The sequence below is a fragment of the Antechinus flavipes genome, chromosome 3 (assembly GCF_016432865.1).
Source record: "Antechinus flavipes isolate AdamAnt ecotype Samford, QLD, Australia chromosome 3, AdamAnt_v2, whole genome shotgun sequence".
In the NCBI taxonomy this organism is placed as follows: domain Eukaryota; kingdom Metazoa; phylum Chordata; class Mammalia; order Dasyuromorphia; family Dasyuridae; genus Antechinus; species Antechinus flavipes.
The window spans coordinates 42,209,852-42,232,703 of NC_067400.1; the positions used below are offsets into that span (position 1 = coordinate 42,209,852).

Below are 22,852 nucleotides of genomic sequence, written 5' to 3' on the forward strand. Positions count from 1 at the left end.
AATTCTATCTAGTTAATTGAAATTTTAAAATCTGGAGATTTGCCTAGCTTTGCCAACTGGTTCTACAAAAACATGAAGTTAGTCAAAACAATGCTATTGGTTCAGAGGGAACAATGTTAGAAATTCAAGATGGGTTACCTGGGCAGCCAAAGTTCACTGATAAAGGCTTAAAAGGCAAAAAGATGAGATGGAATTTTACCCAGCTAGAAACTCTTTTCTCTTCTCCCTCCTCTCTCTTCTTCTCCTCCCCTCTCTCCTCCTCCCTTCCTGTCAATCTATTTCTCTCCCTTTTTCAGTCAAAAGGGAGAGAGGGTCATCCTCCTTGAACTCCACAAGCAATCAGGGTTTTTGATTGGCATTGAGTGCCGTTCCCCAGCAATCAGAAAGCAGAGAGGAGGTACAAGGGCGAGCCTTGAAGAAAATGATTATTTGTAACTAGTTGGCCACAGTTCCTTGTGATCCGAAACCAAAGGAAACATTTGTTATTTTAAAGTTAGTAGGAAGGACAACTAGCCTCAGCAGGAAAAAAAAATCTTAGTGCAGCCAACATTAAAAATCTCCAAGAATCTGCAAGAGGGTAGTTTATTCATGACCAGTAGAGATTAGTTTAGATATTCCCCAACTTGATTCCAAGAACACTGGATTGGCAATCAGTTCACATCCTGGGTTCACATCCCTGCTCAGCTGCTTACCATCTGTACAACTCTAGGTAAGTCATTTTTTCCTTCTCCAATTCATTTTACAATTGAAGTAGCTGAGGCAAATAGGATTAAGTGACTTGCCTAGGGTCGTATAGCCAGTAAGTGTCTCAGGTCACATTTGGACTTACGAAGATCAGTCTTCCTGACTCCAGGCCTGGGACACTATGCACTGAACCACCTAGCTGCCCCGTATCTATGTCAGGGGTATGCAAATAACTGTCTCATCTTAACCTAAGTGAAACAGAAAAAGGTCTCCTGCAGAAGGTGAGATTGGAGTTGAGCCTGTATGAAGCCAGAGAATGCCAACAAAAATAGGAGGAGGGGATCACACCAGGCGTGGAGAAGAGCCCCAATGCAAGGGGAGGGAGGTTGGAGTTAGGAACATCAGAAGGATCATTTCTTAAAAGATACTTTACAAATAAAAATCTAGTCATTCAGGCACTCGCTAGCTGTATGACTCTGGAAAAAAATCACCCGTTGCCTCAATTTCCTCAGCTGTAAAATGGGAATACTTTTGTTATTCCCTGTTCCCAGGGTCGTTGGGAGGTAAAATGAGATGATAAATGTAAGGTGCTGAGCACAGTGCCTGACATACAGTAGGTATTTTATTGATCTTAACTATTATTATCACCATTATTATATACAACATAAATATATGCCTATAAATACAGTAAGAGCTTATATGTCTGGTCAGATTGATTTACCTAGTTAATAATAGTGTATTTTCTCACTCTTCCACCCCCTGACATCAGTCTTCATAATATGGTTCTGCTTTTAAGACTGGTGTGAGAATAAACCTAAGAAAGTTTCCCCCACCTACATGTATCTCTTTGAGGAGATCAGAATGTACTTCTCTGAAAACCATGTATGGGAGTAGCTAGAAATCCACTGGCAAAATTTTATCAGCTTTGTTCTCATTGCCTTTATTACCTTCTCCATAACCCCAAGTGGGATCAAAACTAATATCTACTCTCTCCCTATTAATGAAGAGTTTATCAAGTGATCTTTAAATGGGGAATCATTTCTTTATGAGATGAAAAGCTATACCCTTGTCCCAGGAGCTGGCCTTGAGCCAAAGATGGAAGAGAATTCCATTTTTAGGCTTGCCTCTGTTACGCTTATTACAGAGCCTAACACATAGTATTAAATAAATGCTTGTTGCCCTGCCTTTTACTTGACACTTGAACACTAAGTGTTTAAATTGAGTGGCTAGGACTTTGACTTTTGGATTGGGAGGAGGAGAAAGAGGAAGTTGTTGGCATTCATCTAACTCTGGCCTCGGCTCGAAAAATGAGGATTTTTGGCAGGGAGAAGCTGTAAACCAGCAAATAAAAAGACAGGTCTCTGTCAGAAGTCAGACTCTGGACTTGAAGAAAAAGAGCCTGTCACTTAAACTTTACATTCATTTTTCTCATCTTTTTTTTTCATATTTTATTAGTCTTTCAAAAAGAAAAATAATAGTAAAACACAATCTCTAGTCTGATTGCTTCCTTAATGCTTCGATCTTAACTGCTTTCTTCCTGGTCAATCTTCCCTAGACAGATAGGAAACCCTCTCCCCTCCTCATCTTGCTACCAGCCTTAGCATTCTAGGAGAGGACCTGAGGGAGAGAGAAAGAAACAGCCAGAGACAAAGAAAGGAAGGCAAAAAAGAAGGGAACAGAATTGAAGGAAAGGAGAAGGAAGGTGGGAAAAAAAGGAGAGAGAGAGAGAATGAAAATGAATAACTGGAGGGCTGTGAATTCCAACCTCTAGCTTAAGACTACAAGGCAAATCAGTCCACTATCTGAATGATCTGGGGAGACCAGGGAATTATGGAACAAAAAGAAGGTTGGTTCTTCAGACAGTTTTGTTCTAACCATAGACTTTATGGTAATCACATAATAGATTTTCAGTCTCATGAGGATAGATATTCCCTCCAAGGAGGAATCCCCTTCTATACCTGTTCAAACTATAGAACTCTTGTCTATGTTCTCCTTTATATCTGTCACATCCAATGTGTCGAGGATTTTTTTCCACTTCTGCTGACATCCCAAGAAAGCAGGTGCAATATGGAGGATGGCCATTGATTATCCACCCTTTCCTCCTTTCATGACATCCCCTCCATTTCTTCCTTTTTTAATGTACATTTCTTTGTTGACACCTTTATTTTGCTGCTTCTTTGTAATTCCTTGGATAGACTTAAAATGAGTGTGTGTATGTTTTGGTTTGGGAGTGTCTTATCTGATGTCACCATCCTGAATCAAAAGTGGCAGAAAGGTGAAAATGGGAATGGAGTCTTTGGAGCTAAATAGGATATTTGATTTGTTGTGTAGGTGATGGACTGATATAATGAAAGTATTTACTTACACAGTAAAGGAAAAATACTATATCATCTGAACTAAGATGATAACATGGTATTATTTGATCCATGAACTTTTCCTGTGGTACCCCAGGCATTGAATCCTACCTTCTACAGGAATTATATACTATATGATCTTTGGGAAGTCACTTGATCTCTCTGTGCCTCAGTTTCTTCACCTGTAAAATGGAGATGATAATAATAGCATTTACCACTTTAAAATCATGTCATTGTCAGCTTTTATTCTATGGGCTGTCAATGTAGCATGGTGGATAGAGAGGCGGCTTTGAATCCAGGAAAACATGAGTTTACACCCTCCCTTTGATGTGTACCAGTTGTGTGGTCCTCGGCAAGCTTCTGTTCTCCAGGCAGCTAAGACAGAAAGCTGCAGAGAAGATCCCCATCTGCTTTGGGCAGAAGGAGTTGCCTCACCAGGGAGTTCCAGTTCTCATTCTTCCCTTTCTCTTATATTACTTGAGAAATTGAGAGGTTAAGGTGGTTTGGCCCTGCCTCTAAGAGCCATTATTCACGCCAGCTTTTTCCAGGTGGTTTTGTTGTCTTAAACATTGCTCAGAAGATATCTTACAGAACTGGTTCTTCAGGATGATGTGGGATGGCCGCTCGATCACTGGCTCCTCCGGCTGGCGGCAGAGGGAAAGCAGGTCCAGTCAGGAGGCAGCTTCTGTAATGTGCTGATTCTCAGCTTTCTTTCTGATTCTGACCAGTTGGATAGAGAGGATGGAATGGCATTCCCAGCATTCAGTTTCAGTCTTCTGGGGGCTCTTAAAAGGAATTATCTCACCAGAAGTGTCTTGAGAAAGTCTAGTTCAATTCAATGCAATTTAACAAGCTTTTATTAAAGGCTCAAAAGAGAGAATATTTGTGTATCACTTAGTATAATGCCAGGCATATAGTGGGCACTACATAAATACAGATTTCCCTTCCCTAAATGCCTGATATAAGAAAGATGCATTGTTCAAAACGCCCAGGATACAAAGGAAAATGATGAAAGCAAATCTTCAGGAGCTTCTGTTCTATTATGGATACACTTTATTTGGGGATAAAGAAATATAAGGGAAGGAGTAAACATTAACAAATAGGGCAGGCAATCAAGAGGTTCCTATAGAGGTTGATCTTTGAACTGAGCCTTGAGAAAATCAGGATTCTAAGAGATGACATTGGAGAGAGGAAGTATTAGCTGTGATCTATAAAAAAGCAGAACTGGTAAAACGACTGCAAAGTTTCAAGTACCAGCTGGTAGGTCAATTTGGCAGAATGAAGGATGTGTGAAGGGGAATAAAGTAAAGTAGATTGGCGTTAGCTGTGAAGGGCTGAAAATGTCGCTACGAAAGAGTTTGTTTTATCCTAACAGACAGTAGGGAGCCATAGATGATCCTTGAGCAGGCAAGTCATCCTTATGGCTTTGAAAGATTATTTTGGTTATGTGCTAGATGGCTTGGAGAAGGGGGATACTGGAAGCAGGTCAGAGAAACTATGTTGAAGGGCCTGGATAATCATGTAACAATTTGTTTTTTTCCCCCAAACTTGTCCTCCCTGTTAGAAGAACATTCTGCTTTCTTCAGCAACATTCTCACTTCATCTTCTGTAAAATTGTTACTTCGTTGTTGTCTGTTATCTCACATATGTTCTCACCCAGCCTCTGAAAGCCATGGGATGGAGAAGTTATCAGTTGGGCATCCCATTATCAAGATGTATAAAAATACTTTGTATTCCTCAGAGGAAGTACAGGAGATAAATGAATACTTTTTGTTACACTTGTCCCAAGGAGGATTCTGGTTTTCCAGGAGTCATGAAAGTGTAGCTACAGCCAAGCCCCTCCTGTATTTAGAGGCAGTGAGCTACAAATAAATGTTACAGGCTCAGAGGAGGTGACTGGAAGACTTGGAGTTTAGGTGATTTTCCCAGAGTCCATCCGTTAGCTGATCAGAAGAAGCGAGAGCGACACTTGCAAAATCAATATTCCATCCCTAGATCCACTTTTTACACTGGAGATCCATTTTTCTTCTCATAGGATAACAGGTTTGTTTCTTTTTCTAACTAGAAATTCCGAAAAGCTGGAACTCTCTACAATTTCACTTGTTTGTTTTTTCCCCATAGTAAATAAGTGACCAGAGGCAGCGTGGTCCAGTAGATTGAGAGCTGGCCTTAGAGTTTCCTAAGAAGATTTGGGTTGAAGTGGAGCCTTTGCTAGGTCTGGCTGTACAGCCCTGCGCAGGCTGCTTTCTACTCTGCTAACCAGCAGCCATCAAAAGCTAGAATTGGCAGAGCAGTGACAGGTATGCATTGGGAGAGGGAATTCCTCACCAGGAATCCCTTACCCTGATGAAATGATAAGTCTAAACCAAAAATTAAATGATAGGAAAAATCTTTTTTTTTTCTTTTTGCCAAAAGGTAGATTTATTTAGGAGAAAAGGTTATTTGCAAAATAAGAGGGAGATGGAAATGGCAAATATGAAATAGATTTGGGAGAGCAATAGGATTATTGAGGAAAGGACCAAGGAAAGGAGTTTGGAAGAAGGCATTGAAGGAATGGATATAAAATCTGTAATCAGAGATAGCTCTACTAAGGAGAAAGACACCAATAGTGGGAAGATACCGTAAGGAGGAGGGAGAGAATACCTTAAAGTGAGTTTAGTCTTGAAAAGGATTTAGTCTATAGGAAAAATCTTAATCCAAGATTTATAAAACCCTTTGTTTGATAATTTTCTTAAAGCCTTCCTCACAAGTTTTGAAAAGGTAATACTTAAATGGCTATGAAAAAATTAATTCCACAATAAGAAATTTAATCTGGGACAGCTAGATAGCAATTGATATTGAAATGTATCCTCCTTGTTTCACCATTTATGACAGGTAGCAAGGGTCTAGTTAAACCAGTAAATGGAATGAGCAGGAATTTCTGCTTGAGGATTTGAGGAGGTTGTATATGCATATATATTTATTTATGCGTGTGTGTGTGTATGTATATCTAATATAATGAAGGACCATATTGTAAAGTGGAGAAGGGGTGCTAGTGTGTGTGTTGGAGGGGACACCTTAGAAATTAAGCCAACAAGTCTGGACGTTAGTCTGTGGGTATTTGGAGGGGAGTAAAGGAGAAAATCCACAGTGAGCCAACCATCAGATTCTTTGATGTGTTTTGTTCTGATTGAGAATAGCATTACACTGGAGAGGAGTTCATTTCTTTTTTAAAATTTAAAATAAATTAACAAATGCCATTGCAGAATTGATGATTTTACTTTGTATTTCAGAAGCCCTTTTCATTTGAGGATTTCACACAGCTACTTTATAAACTGTGAGTTACTAAACCTCCTTTATTTTCCTACAAGTAAGCAGACAGTATGTTTTTTTCTTCTAGTAAATAAGCAGTAAGACAATTTCTTAATTGCAAGCCGAGAAATTGAGGGAAAGAGAGAGGACATGAGTTGACCACAGTCCATGACAGTACCCCTGACTCCCAGTTTCAGTTAGAGATGTAAAGGTTCTCAGAAGCTCTCTCTTCTCTTTACAGGCAGCCAAGAGGTATAGTAGATGGTGCATTGGGACTAGAGTCAAAAAGACCTGAGTTCAAATCCAGTTTCAGAAACTTATTAATTGTATGAGCCAGGGAAAACTACTTTACCTTTCTCTGCCTTAGTTTCTTCAACTGTAAAATGGGGAATGATAACATTCACTTCCCAAGGTTGTTAGGAGAATCAAATGAGATCATAACTGTAAAAGGTATTAGCAGAGTGCTTGGAACACAGTAGGTGATATATAAAGGTGAAATATTATTATACAGGTAATAAAACTGAGACCCGTTGAGATTAAGTGACTTCTCCAATGTCAGTTAGGATTTGAATCCAAATCCTCTTACTCCATAGTTGGTATTCCTCCCCTCCCCCCCTACAGAAAGCATTCTCTTAAGATATTCCCTTCTCCATTTAATTACCGGACTACGAGGAATCCTTCTGTTGACTGGGTAGCTAATAGGTATATTTACCACAAAAATGTTTACAATTCACCTTATTTACTTCCTGTCCCCATAGCATAGGGTGCAGTGATTTCAAAGCTTAGATTTCAACCTACAGTAGTGAAAGAAACTGGGTCAGTTCTTATATTGGTCAAAGGCCTTGAAACGTACGGGGCAGTAGGGCAGGATCTATTTTCAAGGAAGAATGACTGTTTGTGCAAAACTCCCTGTGCCATTGCGACATGCAGAGTTTCTAAAGAGGAGTAAAAAGTGGCATTTTGACATGACCACTGCCCCGCTGTTTCTCCTGGCTTTTTCGTCATGTAAAGGTCAGGGCATATAAATATTCTTCCCTAGGAAATAACACTTTTTTGTGTGTTTTTAGTCCCTGAAATTCCTTTTTTCTGTATCAACAAACATTTATTAGATGCCTGCTGTGTGCCAGCCTCTTTGCTAAATACAGGAGATACAAAATTAGGCGAGGAAAACATCAGTCCCTGCTCTCAAAGAGTTTACAATTGAACTATTTGTCATTTGTTCTCCTGAAGCTGTCCCAGACCCTCAGTGGAGATTGCTTTAAAACAAACAGTTCTTATTTCATGATATCCAAGAGATTGGACAGAAGTTAGTATAACCCAGAATCTTAGAAATCTGGCTTTTCTCTTCCGTCTGGGGAGATGAGGAGAGTTGTCTCTCCAGATGGAAGCTCCCCATACATGACTCCCTCTAGGAAGCTCCATATGCTAAGGGAGGAAATCATATGCTCACACGGGTCTTGAGCTGGAAAGGGGCCTTTGAGGCCATCCAGACCAACCATTCTCACTTTACAGAAGAGGAAGTGAGAGGCAGGTAGGTGAAGAGGCTTACCCGGGGACACATGGAAACTGGAATATATGAATGTAGGTGGATCCTCACGGCCGTATCAGAGGGTTCTTTCCTGGATACCATGCTATTAATGTGAACTAGTCTTGCTTAAGACAAAGGATAGAAGGTATGAATTTGGGATTTGGAAGGGGAATGAGGGAGTCGGCTTAATTTTAATCTGGTCCTTTTTTCTTTAAAAAAAAAAAATGCTTTAAGCTTTGTTTTACCCAAACCTCAAGCATTCAGGATGATAGAGTTAGAAGGCATCTTGAAAGGTAATCTACCCAGAGTCTTACACTGTGGTTTAAGACCTTTTATGGGCCCTCTACCTGAATATGGGGTGGGGGGGTGATGAAATTATTATCAGTTAATGTTTGATCCGTCTACCTATTTTATATACTTATATGTACAAGGGATCATATAAAAATTTCTTCAATGAAAAGAGATTGTGAGTGGAAAAAGTTTAAGAAGTCCTGCTCTAACATATTGGGGTCAAATTCCACTAGAAATGGGATCCACTAAACCCACAGAATTTACATTTTAATCTGGTTCTGGTAACACTTGGAAATGTTGTGGGGGCATGTGACCATTTCTGATCTAGAACAACTCCCCCATTTTACAGACAAGGACATTTAGTCCAGAAGAACAGTGACTGCCTAAAATAGAAGTGTCAAAAGCCAGATTTATATGGCACTTTAGGGTTTGTAACATACTTTACAAGTCATTTGAGTCCCACAACAACCCTGAGAGATATTAGTATCTCTCTTGTACATAAAATTAAACTGAGACATAGAGAAGTCAATTATCAGAGGTAGAATTCAGACTCTCTGCAGGCAACTCTTAGATTCTTTCTGTGGCTTCACTGCCTGAACTCTGCTCCTCCAGAGTAGACATGTTTTCCTTCTTTTTATCTGTTTATTCATCATCTAACACTAGGTTCTCAGTAAAGGCTTGGATTTAAGTATGTTGGTTTTGTACCAATGACCTATGAGAGGTCATGTTGTTGAATGAAAAGGAGGCTGATCTCAGAATTGGGTGACCTATGATATATATACTAACTTGGGTAATGCTGAACAAATTTCCTGCTAACTTTAGGCTAGGATATCAGACAGCTCCCTAAATTGCAGGAAAGATGCTAATTGGCACTGAGAGTAAATTTGCTCCCTGTCCTAATGAAATTATCCAAAAAACTTGAACAAAAATCCTAGCTGCTATGACTTGAATTTTCACCTCCTTCCATCCTAAGCCAACAGAAAAAACAAAACAAACAAAACGTGAGGTTGTTTTTAGTTTTGTACAGGCTAGAAGGGGGGAAAGACCAGGTGTGCCAGTTGTAATTTCAAACCTTCCTGGTTATGTTTCACTTGAGCTAGAACTCAATCAGAATTAAAACCTTTTTTTAAAACTTTCTCCCAAATTTAAAATATTTCAAAAACATTACTGTGATCGTGGAGAAGCAATGGAGGGACTGGAGAGAGCATTGGAGAAGGTCAGAGATCTGAATTTTATTCATGGAGTCGCCACTTGATAGTTGTGTAATGGGGGCCAGACGCTTATCCTCTCACCCAGCCTCAGTTTCTGCATACATAAGACTAGTGAGTAATATCAGTCCCACCTCCGGTAGGTAGGATGAAATAAGATACTGGATGTGAGCATTTTACAGGATGTTGTTGCCACCCAGATGCTCCTTATTAGTCTCCTTGCCAGCCAATTAAAAAATAGACCAGGTAATACCAAAAAGCCTATGACAGAAAGTCCCAGTTAGGCCAGGAGGCTCTGGAAGGGCCTTCCCTGCAAACATAATTCACCAAGCCTGCCAAACATGTCTTACCTTCCATTGTGCCTGATCTCAGGTAAAGGAAGGCCTTTCTATTGTGCGGTCGTCAGGGTTTCCTGGAAGCCAGATTCTCCTAACCTCCATATCTAAATAAATCCCCTCACCTGGACAACAGGAAGAAAGAAGACCTAGACGATTAGGAGCCCTAGTTAACTGTTAACGTAAGAGAACCAAGAATTTTTGTAGTAGAGTATATAAATGCTTCTTGTCTTTTTTTAATGGGCTCCTGAACGACTGTTAGTTGGTAGTAAGAATCTGAAGTTAGATAGGATCGCTGAGAGCCCGTGTGGCCAAATGCTCTAACCCTCTCATTTCTGAGTCTCACGGGGGCTTGTACATTGTACAAAGTCACATTGGTAGCAAGTGGCAGAAACAGAATTTGGGCCTTGGTGTCCAACACCAAATCCAGTTAATAGATTCAGAATTGGAAAGAATTGAGAGACCATCTGACCCAATCTTTACTCAGATCATAAGCATCCTTAACAAATTCTGGTCTCCCCCATCCATTTCAGACACAGTTCTGATCATGACAGGCTGGAGGCCCATGATTTAATGGACCCATGGAGTCCCCTCTGCCCTTTCTAATTCTTGTAAAAAATTGCCTAGAACTCTGAGGGTTTAACTGAGTCCAGTTGGGCCAAAGGTAGAACTGGAATCCAGGTTTTCCTGACTTCAATGCTGGCTTTTTATCTGTTGCCCCTCAACTCTAAGTAATGAAGGGAGGAAGCCAATAAGTATTTATTAGTCACTCTGTGCCAGCCACTATACTAAGAGTTTTGTAATTATCATCTCATTTGATCTTCACAACAACCCTCTGAAGTAGGTGATATTATTATCCTCTCATTTTACAGTTGAGCAAACTGAGGCAAACAGGCTAAATGACTTGCCCAGGATGACACAACTAGAAAGTATCTGAGGTCTTCTAACTCCAGGCCCAATGCTCTTTCATGCACCTGATGAAGTTATTATAACAGATCTGGATTGTTAGGAAGCTTTTACCATACATGGAAGTGAAATTTGCCTTTCTAAGAGACCATCTCATTGAGCCCCCTTTTACAAATGAGCACAGGCGGTTCAGGAAAATGAAATGATTTGCCTAAGATCCTACAGGTGGGATTTGAACCCAGGACCCCTGACTCCAGAGCCAGTGTTGTTTTCACTCTGTCACACTGCCCTCTCTCAGAGGGTCCTCCAGTTATTTGGAGACCACTGTGTCTTTTCTTCAGACAAGCACCTCCTCCATCCTGTCAGCTGCTCTTGAGGTGCTATGGCTTCTTTCTAGACCTTTCATCAGCCTACTTAGATTTCAGCTTCACAAAGTGTCTTTTCTAGCACCTGGCATCTTAAAATGTTATCCAGCAGCCTTTAGGCCATTGTTAAGGGCAAACTCTTTCCAGCTGTTTGGGGTTAAGAGGAAGAAGGAACTTGGACCAAAAAGAAAGAGACCTTGACCCTGGAAAGGGATAGTTCCTCTCCCTCTCAAGAAAGGCCCCCAAATTATGTCAAAGAAACGAAAATTTAAAAGTTCATCTAAAAAAATGAACAGCAAATCCAAAAAGGTATGGCTCTGGTATTTAATTTTATTAAATATACATGGGAGGAGTTGTTTAGCTGATTTTTTATTTGAGTAGTGGGCTTTTTTCTGTTTTGTTTTGGGAGTTGTTGGGCTAGGTGTCATGAACTCCTTCCATTGATTTTTTTTTTAAAAGTGAACCACAATCTATGTATAGATGTACTCATACACATACTCAGGCTTGCATAAGAGGAAGTTCTGGGTTTGGTGTTAATAAAAGACATGTTTTTTAAAACAAGTTCACAGTATTTGTAGGTTTGGGACAGGGAGAGGGAGAATGAAGTGGGGGGAAGCACCCTTCTTTCTAAATCATCAGCCAAAGGACAACTCCTTCCTGTGATTCTTCCTGGTTGGTTGGAAATAAACAGGCTATTTAGAAAAATCTTTCCAATGAAACTGGAGTGATTATGTCAGCCAAAGAACCTGCCACGCAATGTTCTGAATCATGTGCCCTTTTAAACTAGATGCTGGTGTGAATTTTTGTTGTTGTTTTTAACTATTTGAAGGTTAGAGAGAGAGAAAGAGACAAAGACACACAGAAAGAGACAGAGATACACACAGAGACAGAAGACAAATGCACACAAAAAGACACAAACACACAGAGACAGACAGATGGACAGAGAGGGAGACTCCCATTTAACACACTCTCCCTCTCCCTTCTGTTTCCCTTTCTCTCCTCAGAAAGAGGAGAGAATTGCACATTGGGAATTCCTTAAAGACCCTCCTCAGGGAAAAAAAGACAAAGACAGCTGTCCACGTCTCGTCTCAGTGATTCCTCAATCCCAGGGTCTCATCTCCGAGTCATCCATGTCACAGCTTCAGGGCAGGTTCTTCTCCATGTCTGGGGTGGTCTCCTTCCTTACTTCTGGAGGCCTTTCATTTTTCCCTCCCTTCCTTTAGCTGCTGCTGTGGGTGGGATCTTTCACTGGGGGACCATAGAGGTCTTAATAACTCGGCCCCAGATATCTTCCCACCGAGCTTGTCTTCCATCCACTCGACAGTGTATGTAAAGGTTAACCCAGTAATTCCATGCTCTCTCCCCCATTAAAACGGAAAGTCCTCACTCACTAGAAGTCATTACTAAGGATCTCTTCTATTCTAGGCCCCGTTGGCTGATAGGACTGGTAATATCTGTCTCGTGGTGATTGACCACCAAGTCTTCATCAGGGATCACTTCACCTATTTTTATAATTTTGGGGGGCTTTGTGAATTATATTTTGTAACAAGACAATATCAGACAAATAAAGGAACCCAAAGAAATTTTTTTAAAAAGAACAGAAGGTCCTTGTGGTCAGAAGTGGGTTTTGCCCTTCTTTGTATTCCCAGTGCTCGGCACAGTACCTGGCACACAGTCAGCACTTCATTAATGCTGCTTGCCCTGACTGATTGCAGGCCTGCATTAGACGGCTCCTGTTTTCATGGAGGAGTGATGACATCATGGGGTGTTGTCTGGACTTGTGCGTGAAGTAGTTCTGGCCTTAGATTATGGCAGCCAAAGCCCAGCCAGCTCCCGTCCCCTGCGATATTCCCTCTGAGGATCCATAGATGTCCATCTTCCATTTGAAACTTTTTTGCTTTCCCCATTACCTTGTGTGTGTCTTTCTGCCTGTCGCATTAGGATATCACCTCGAAGGGAGGGGACCAATTCCCTTTTGTCTTTGTGTTTCTGTTCCTTAACACAGTGCCTCTCTGTCTCCCATAGTAGGCGCTTAATAAGTGTTTCCTGAGAGAGAGAAAGAGAGAGAGAGAAGGAGGGAGGGAGAGAGAGAGTGAGTGAGTGAGAGAGAGAGAGAGAGAGTGTGTGTGTGTGTGTGTGTGTGTGTGTGTGTGTGTGTGTGTACACGAGCTATTGACATTCTCTAAAAGCAGCTCTGCCCTTTTCCAATCGGGAGCTTTTGGTGGGGACACTGGAGGACTGTGAGTGAGCGAGAAGAAGTAATATTCTAAAGTGTGTTTGAGGGTCTCTTAGACTACCATAGAGACACGGTTCCAGGAAGGGTCATCAGGCCATTTTTCTTCTTCATGATCACGGAGCTGAGTGTTCAAAACCTACTTTTAAATGAAAAGGGACCAGGTTGTTGAATATTCTTGTAATCCCAAAGCACTTAAAAGGATTCTTGTTAAATTTCCCCACCTCAGATTTCTCATAACTGTTTGGAACCTCCCCCCTCCAATTCCTTTACACCTGACACATCTGTTTTGTCTTAGGGTTATTTATGAGTATGCATTATCCACCCCACTCTCACTAGAGCATAAGTTTCTTTTTTATTAAAGTTTTTTATTTTCAAAACAAATGCATGGATAATTTGTCAGCATTGACCCTTGCAAAACCTTGTGTTGCAGTTTTCCCTCCCCTTGCCTCCTTCTCTCTCCTTTCCTTCCTCCCTATCTCTTTATCCCCTCCTGTAGATGGCAAGTGATCCAATATACGGTAGACATAGTAGAAGTTTAGAGCACGAGTTTCTTAAGGGCAGATAGCTGGTCTTTTCGTCCTCGTCTCTCCTTTGGTTATTAACAGTACCTTGCATATCTGATAAGTGTTTGTTGAATTGAATTTTTTAAAGTATTTGCTTCGTATTTATAAATAATAAGGATTAATAGTAGCATTTTAGATGGGTTTAGATACTGATGCTTCCCCCCAAAATTGCTCTTATTTGTCACTATCACAGAACAAAAAAGAATAGTTAAGCAAAACAAATCTTGCCATAACAAAAAGCATATTCCTCGTTCTACACCTGTAGGCCACCAAAAAGAGAGAGAGGGTATTTTATCTTTGGCCTCCTGGAGCCAAGACAGGTCATTAGATTCCTCTGGGGTTTCATCAGCCTAGTGTCCTTCTATATCTGCAGTACATTAACAAATTTTTTGATCACTTGCACTTGATACTGCTATCCAAATTCATTTTTCTAGCATTCACCATTAATTTAAGATTGTCAAGAGCAGGAACTACTGACATTTTTGATCAGAGCTTGGGATAATGATGATCTTTCTCCCTTCCTGTCTCTCTGACTCCATCTCTCTGTCTCTTTCTTGCTCTGACTCTCTCTCTTTTTCCTTCCTTCCTTCCTTTCTCTATACCTCCTTCTCTCTCCTTTCCTTCCTCCCTATCTCTTTGTCTCTGTCTGTCTCTGTTGCTCTGCCTCTCTCACTTTTTCCCTCCTTCCCTCTCTCCCTTTCTCTTTCTCTCTTTACTTCTCTTTCTCTCTCCTCTCTCTCTTCTCTTTTCCTCTCTCTTTCACTCCTTCACCTCTGTCTCCCTCCTCCCCTTCCCTCTGTCCTTCCTTATCACTTTCCCTTTCTTCTATCTTTCCCTCTCCCTTCCTATCCAGCTCTGCCATATCTTTTTATAGTCTTCAAAGTGTAGAGATAAGCATCACAACATGAAAACGAGTGAATAAGAACTAATTATTTTCTCCTAATTTTAAATCTCTGGTGCTTTGACACATCAAAAAAGAGTTGACAATAATACGCTTATTTCAGATCATATTTCCTAACATCTTTAGATCATTTATCTGAAAGCTTGCAGATTGCCTTACCTGTAGCAGAGGAAGAGAATTGAGATTTCTTACTGCAATTGTCCATTTTGGAGAGTTCTTGGGGGTGGAGTGGGCAGGTAAGGAACTGATTTCATCAATGTTGTTTGTCCTTCGTTCTCGAAGAGGACCATGACATCGGGGAGGTGATACCATGACATGAGAGTGAATTGGATTTAAGTGAAGGAGGGAGGCACTCGCAAGATTATAGATTTCGATCCCAAGGTGTTCTCGGGAGCCATCCAGTCCCGGTGTCATAGATGTAGAGAATGCATTAAAGGTCACCCCCATCCTTTTGCAGATAAGGAAACCTAAGCTCAAAGAGGTTAGATGATTTACTGAAAAACAATTTGTTAGCATAATTTCAATGCTGTGAAAGATTTGAGAGTTCTGATCAGCTCAATAAACAGCCACGCTAAAGAAGCACCAAGAGGTGGGGGACCAACATGCAGAGTAAGATAAAGGCATTTTTTGATGTGGCTAGACGTGTTTTGCTTGACTGGTCTCCCCTATGATAGACAGAATCTGTGTTTCTCTTTTTTATGTCCATGGAAGTGGGATCTAAAAAAAAATGAATATTTCTTAATTGGGAAAAATATTTAATAAAATTGATATATGCATTTTCAAAGTCTCCCCTTTTTCCCCTTAAGAAAGTGACCAGATAAACAGCATAGTCGGGATTTGAATCTAGCTCCACTGCTGGTGTAAATGGCAGCTTGCCTGTAATTAAGTATCTTAGGACCACAGATTTAGAGCTGAAACAGGCCTCTGAAACTCATTTTACAGCTAAGGATTTAACATCCTTTAAAAAATATATCCTTTTTCAAAAGGGATCTAAAATTAAGTGATTTATTCAAAGTCACATAGAGAGAAATGATTAGGGTCAAGATTCAGACTCAGGCCTTCTGTTTATAAATTCAGTACTCTTTCCACCAGACCACAGGGATGCCCTTACATCCAACCACAAGTAGCTGTGCTAGGTGAGCCCGTCTCTGCTTGCCGGGGGGCTGGCTAGCCGTCTGGGGGCTTGCTCACGACCACCCGTCTGTCACGCCCCAGACTCGAGCCCCTCGTCCCCAGCCCCCTCCCACCTCGCAGCCCAAAGTGCACGAGCGAGGACGCTGACTGGCTTGTCCCTGTGTCTCTCTCTCTCTAGTACGCCACCACGGGATGTTCTCTGACCCTTCACCACACGGAGAAGCCGGAACATGAAGACATCTGCGAGTACCGCCCCTACTCCTGCCCCTGCCCCGGGGCCTCCTGCAAGTGGCAGGGCTCGCTGGAAGCCGTCATGTCCCACCTCATGCACGCGCACAAGAGCATCACCACCCTCCAGGGGGAGGACATCGTCTTCCTCGCCACGGACATTAACCTGCCGGGGGCCGTCGACTGGGTGATGATGCAGTCCTGCTTCGGGCACCACTTCATGCTGGTGCTGGAGAAGCAGGAGAAGTACGAGGGCCACCAGCAGTTCTTCGCCATCGTGCTGCTCATCGGGACCCGGAAGCAAGCCGAGAACTTTGCCTACAGACTGGAGCTCAACGGCAACCGGCGGAGACTGACCTGGGAAGCCACCCCCCGCTCCATCCACGACGGGGTGGCTGCCGCCATCTTGAACAGCGACTGCCTTGTTTTTGATACAGCCATAGCACATCTCTTTGCCGACAACGGAAACCTCGGAATCAACGTGACGATTTCAACCTGTTGTCCGTGACGTGTTTTTGTAGCGTTAGCAGGCCGTAGAGTTGTCAGGACGCCGTACTTTTACACTTTAATAAAATGTTGTTGTTGTTTTAAAAGTTGTACTCAAATATGTCTTCATGTATCAGAATCGAAGATTTACTGATGTTTTATAATATTGTCTCTTAACTGCCCAGCTCCCCCCTCCCTCCTTGTCCTTCTGCCCCTTCCCCAGCTTACATCCTCTTAGGAGTCAACCTGAACCCAAACACTTAACTCAGAGAACCCGGGATGCGTCAGGCTGAGCTGTTCCCAAGTGGAAGAGCTTGAGGAGAAAGTAAAAAAAAAGAATGAAGAAAGCTTGCATTTATTTAATTCTTGAAAGCCTTTTTGGCAAGTTTTTGATTCTTTTCTGCCTCTGCTTAAATCTCCATCTCTCCCTTCCCTTCTTTGTTTTTCCTCTTTCCTTTCTTTCTCACCTCCTCCTTTTTTCTCTCATGCTCTTGCTATTCCCCTTTCTTCCCTCTTCTTTACCCTTCTCCTTCCTTTCTCTATTTTCTTTCTTCTCCTTCCCTCCCCCTTCTCTCTTCTCATTGGCTCCTCTTTCTCTTCCTCTCACTCTCCATCTCCTCCTCCCCTTGGGATAAGAGAGTCTCTTGCCTCTCCTCCTTGAGTGTTTATCAGTTTTAACAGGAGCCAAGAGTTGTTCTCAAGAGATTCCTCCAATTTGTTCTCCATTTGTCCTTTAGGGAAGAAGGGGAAATCATTTCAAGTTTTAATCATGGAAAGGGATCCGAATCTTTTTTCAACCTGCTTCAAATTGACTCCCGGTTAAGTTGTTTTATCCCCTAAGTTTAAACGAAAGACAAAATGCACATTGAAGCTTTGAACCCCTTGGTGCTGTGAGGTAGCTGCCCTAGAATGCAGAAAGAACCGGCACTAATCTTTTCTTTGTTGGCCCAGGATTAGCTGTTGATCACACCCTAGTCTAGACAATTTCCACGTGGCTTCTTTCCCTTGGAGACATACTCGATTTGATATTGTAATCGTTTCTTGCTATTTAAGTTTTGTTGCCATATTCACTTTAGTTTTCTAATAAATGTTTTGCAGAAACTTCCATGTTAGGTTTTTTTTTCTTCTCATTTGAAATATTTGCTTTCTTACTTTGGAGGGTTTTTGCTTTCTTGGGGGGTTCTTTCTTCTGGAGAGCATTGGATTGGGAGGCAAAGGAAGTGAATCCAAGACCTTGTGCTATTTCTTGCTGTCTTGGTGACCATAGGCAAATGACTTCACCTCCTCTCTCTCTAAAATGGGACATTGGACTAGATGAGCTTTAGGGTCCCTTTCAGACACAGCACAGTAGTCTATATGATTCCAAGAGGAAAGTCTTTTTCATGTATCCCATATGTTGCTATTAAAACATGGAGGATGGCACTCGGCCAAATGGTCTCAGTATGTCAGAAGCTGTGAATGTCAAACCTTCAGGCAGAAACTTGAGACCAAACCTTAAGGGAGGATCAAAGCCCGATTCTGAATAACTCAATGTGTATTTGGGTTATGGTGTTAGTAGAATGGAACATTGGACAGAGAGCCAAGAACTGAATTCAGATCCTGCCGGCTAGCTGTGTGATGATGGGCAAGTCACTTAACTTAATTCAATTTCCCAGTCTTCAAAATGGGCTACTGCCTGTACAATTTAGCCTCCATAAGGTTGTTAGAAGGCATAACTATGATAATGATATGTATTAAAGCTCAAAACCTGCACTGAGTCATCCTGTCCATGTAAAATACTTCACCTACGTTAAAGCCCTCAGCAGGCGGGTCATTTATCTCATGGGCTAGGGTCTGTCCTAGGAAGTGGCTTAATTCAGCTAGTTATAGTTAGAGGGATATGAAACAGAGAATTGTGCTCTATACAATTAATAGCCATTGTTTTTAAATCATTGTTAACATTTTGTTTTTTGTAAAAGCAACTTTTGAAAAAGGATCATTTAGGCAAACAATCTCACTGTCTTTCCCAAGAAAACCCAAATGAAACAAGATAGTCCAGTGCTGGTTCTGGAGGCAAAAATACTTGGAGTTCAAATACTAATTGTATGATCATGGGCAAATCTCTAATTTCCTGATCTGTAAAATGAGAATAATAAAAGCACTACTTCCAAAAAAAAAGAAAAAAAGAAAGAAAAAAGATCATTTTTTAAAATCAGCTCAGAGGATAATAGATTTAGAGACAACTTGAGGGGAGTTGTCTCCAAAATGGGGGATTAGGGGCTCCTGAGCAGCAGGGGCCTTACCTCAAGGGTGTGTGATTCACCAAACATCAAAGGGCTTCTCTCCAAGACTCCCTAATTCTGCCATTTCCTCCACTCTGCAAACTCCTGACTCCCTTGTGTCCCTTAATTAGCCCCTCTGGAAAATTACAGACAGCTAGCTAGCTGAATGGATAGAGCACCGGACCTGGGGTCCAGAAGACTTGAATTCAAATCTAACCTTCAACACCAGCTGTGTGACCCTGGATAAGTGACTTAACCCCTGTCTCAATTTCTTCAACTGTCAAATGAAGATGATGAGCACCCACCTCAAAGAGTTATGCTTAAGATCAAATGAGATAGGGGCAGCTAGTTGGTGCAGTGGATAGAGCCCCAGCCCTGAAGTCAGGAGACCTGAGTTCAAATCTGGCCTCAGGCACTTAACACTGCCTGGCTGTGTGACCCTGGGCAAGTCACTTAACCCCAATTGCCTCAGCAAAAATAAAAATAAAATAAAATGAGATAATATTTGTAAAGTGCATAGCACAGCATTGTAGTAGATGCTACATAATGCTTATTCCCTTTCCCTTTTTTCTCTGCCTTCCTGAGCAGTAGCTTAATCTCTGTTTCAGTTTTCTCATCAATACAAATAGAGATAATAACAGTATCTATCTCCCAGGGTGCTTGGGAGGATCAAATGTGATAATGATAAAGAACTCCTGCTACCTATCAGGGGCTATGTAAGTGTTAACATACTATTATGGTTATTATACCCCGGCACTCCCGACAGCAGCTCCCTGGGGCCACTGAGAAATGGACTTCCCTCCCCTTCTGTCCTTCCCCCTGTTCAGGTCCCCTGGAAGGCAGACTGACTCCTGGGATACCCAGAATGCAGGAATGCCCTTCCCCCAGCCTCCCCTTTTCAATGAGAGTGCTACCGAGTACAGTCCCAGGGATAAGGAGAGAGGGGGGCTGCAGTAAGTCTTAGCCCAGTCTATTTCCTCAGACCTGTCCATTGTCTAAACTTCCCCATGGCGCTTTAAGGCGAGCCTCCTAATTGTCCATTTTAACCCAATATCTGTGTCATCGTCCACTCTCATCCCCTGACACCCGATCTATCCAGTCAGTTGCCTATTCTTTGTTCCCCCTCCCCCACATCTTTTGTCCATCACCTTGATGCTCTTGTACCTATCGCCCCACCTTGAGCTCTCATCCTACACTGCAGCAGTGTGCCGATGGGTCCTCCTCCCTCAAAGCTCCCCTCCACTTCATTCTCCATATCCTGCTGCTGCAGTGAGACTCCTGAGCTGCCAGCCAATGCCTTGTTGGCAGAAACTCCAGTGGCTCCTTACTGACCAACATCAAATATTATTTACTATTTATCTCCTCCCTATCTCCGTATCTCCTCACACCCTTGAGGTAGGGCCACTATCTTCAACCTCCCATCTTGGAGAAAATTGTAATTTTGATGTAAACTTTATAATATGCATTATTATTAACAATCACATATATATTATGAATATTATGATTATATATGCTATATTTTATATAATACATAATTTTTAAATATATATGATTGGTAAATAAGTACACACATTGGAGATACATGCTCAGAAATGAATAGGATCAAAAGTTAGGAGACTACTTCCTTCGAGATCATCTGCTCTCCTCATTTTACATGAATCATAGGCCCAATTAAATTAATTTAATTTAGGGTTAATTTAATTTGCCACAGATCACTCAATTAATCGGTGGCAGAGCGAGGATGTACCACTCCATTGGGGGCTTTCTTTGTGAAAAATTACTAGAGTAATTTTGCCATTTCCTTCTATTTACAGATGGGGAAACTGAGGCAAACAGGGTTCAATGACGGCCCAAGTTCACATGGCTAATAACTGTCAGAGGCCAGACTTGAACTCATGAAGATGACTCTTCTTGATTCCATGTCCAGTTCTCAGTGCTCTTTTCACTACACTCAAAAGAATTCTATCCACTGTATCACCTAACTGTCCAACAACAATAAATTGTAACTAACAAACATTTACAGAGTAACTCCTATGTGGCACTTTGCAATTGTTATCTCACTTGATCCTCACAACTACACTGGAAGGTAGGTGATATTATTATCCCCATTTTACAGATGAGGAAATTGAGGCAAATGGGTTAAGTGACTTGCCCAGGAGCACCCAGGTAAGTTTGAGCTCAGATTGAAGTCAGGATTTCCTGATTCCCAGCTTGGGGATCTATTTCCTGTGTCACCTAGTTCAAGTTAGTGAGTGTTAACACTCCATCGATTTAGCTATCCTTGATTTTCCTAAACCAATTACTTTACACCTAAAAGAACTCTGTAATTCCTCATTTGAAAGGAAAGTGGACCACAAAATGAGGCTCATTGCTATACATATCAAGTTAAAATAAAATAAAAATCAAGTTAAAAATAGATTTGAAAATTTTCAGCTTCTTGTATTTGTCTCTTTCCTGGATTAGTTCAAGGTTATAATTAAATAAAAATCACATGTAGGAAGAAATACTGTGGGCTCTCTTACCAATTTCCAAATACAAGAATAACTTGTACATTATACTTGGGTTTTTTTAATTATTTGTTCCAAATACAAGGATGACTGAGCTTTTCTGGGGGATTAAGTGAAGGTAGGTAGGGTGGAGTAGGGCTTCTTTCCCCACCCCTCACCCCACTCCTATAGTCTACAAACGATGACCTCATGAATTTCTACAGAAGTCCAGTGTACAGGATAGGGACACCTCCTGTTTATACCTTCCTTCAGCATCCAACGAGCGGTAGGAGAAACCACGAGAAAGAAATTACTTCTTGTTGATCATTATGTCCATTAGAGGTAAAATGTAAAATAATTAGTGTTGTATATGCCCCACTAAAGCTAAAATATTAGTCCCTCAACTGATGGTTCTACTAGGGAAATATAGGAGCTGGATTCCATTGTAATCATTCTATGGGTCTTCAAATTACATATTTTTATGTGGGAATAAGACTATCTGTTCCATATCTGGAAGGAAAAAACCCTCTGGAATTGTAGAATTTGTAGAGACTTTTCAGAAGTTCCTTAGGCCAGAGGTGTTAAATATTCAGCACAAATCTGCATGCAGCCTATAATTGCCCCAAAACTGCCAGATTTCTATCATATAGTAAATATACATCTACATTATATATATATGCATATATATGTATGTACATATATACCAATTTCTATCATAAATCACATATATGCATATTACGTATACATATATGATATATATATAATAATTATATAAAATATGGCAAACAATAATAGCATTCCTAACTATATACAAAATAAATGACATATTATAAATTCTACGTAATTCGAAAATATTTACTAAAATAAATAGATAATTTTATGTGGTCTTCTACCTTGATATGTGACAGTCCACAGGGATCCCTATTAGTAGCATCTCCCTTTTTATTTTAAATGTTTGACAGGAATGCTCTAAGGCAGTGGTTCTCAAACTTTTGTTCTCAGTGTCTTCATGTTAAAAAAAACTATAGAGGATCTGTTCAAAGAGTTTTTGTTCACATGGGTTATATTTATAGCTATTTACTATATTAGAAATAAAAAATAATTTTGAATTTGTAGGCCCTCTGAAAGGGTTTCAGAGACCCCAACAATTCTTTGGACTACACTTTGAGGACTACTGCCTAAGGTCTTACTGCTGCCTTCTGGTAGAGCTATCCCCACAGCATCTGACAAAAAAGAGAGAGCTGCTCTCTTAAAGCCCTTATTTTCAAGGAATGCTATATTTTATTTCCCATAAGCCTTGGCGTGGTGAGAGTAGGGTATTGACAAGGATCAGGAAAGTAGAAGAGATTTTTGCACTGTTGACTTTGGTCACAGAAATTTCAATGCATTTTAGCTTAGCAACTTACTAGGAAAGTGTTTAAGATTTACCTAGTGGATCTGGATCTGATTCTTAGCTTTAGGAAGGGATGTCCTCCCCTGGAGTTTGTGTTGTGGGGTAAACTGAGACTAGGAGACAGATTGAGTTCCAGAGTCTTTGGTCAGAGTAAGGAGGGATGAACCATATCAGGTCAGAAACGTGGAGCAGATCCACCTCT

At 41.1% G+C, this 22,852-nt stretch overlaps 1 protein-coding gene across 1 annotated transcript in view; it reads left to right on the plus strand.

Moving 5' to 3' along the window:
• Positions 1-17,615, plus strand: part of SIAH2 (siah E3 ubiquitin protein ligase 2) — a 31,074-nt gene extending 13,459 nt beyond the window's left edge. The window contains exon 2 of the mRNA XM_051983274.1: positions 15,975-17,615. Within this exon, the coding sequence (XP_051839234.1) occupies positions 15,975-16,532 (558 nt within the window). The 3' untranslated portion in view covers positions 16,533-17,615. The remainder of the gene's footprint in view (positions 1-15,974) is intronic.
• The last annotated feature ends 5,237 nt before the right edge of the window (positions 17,616-22,852 follow it).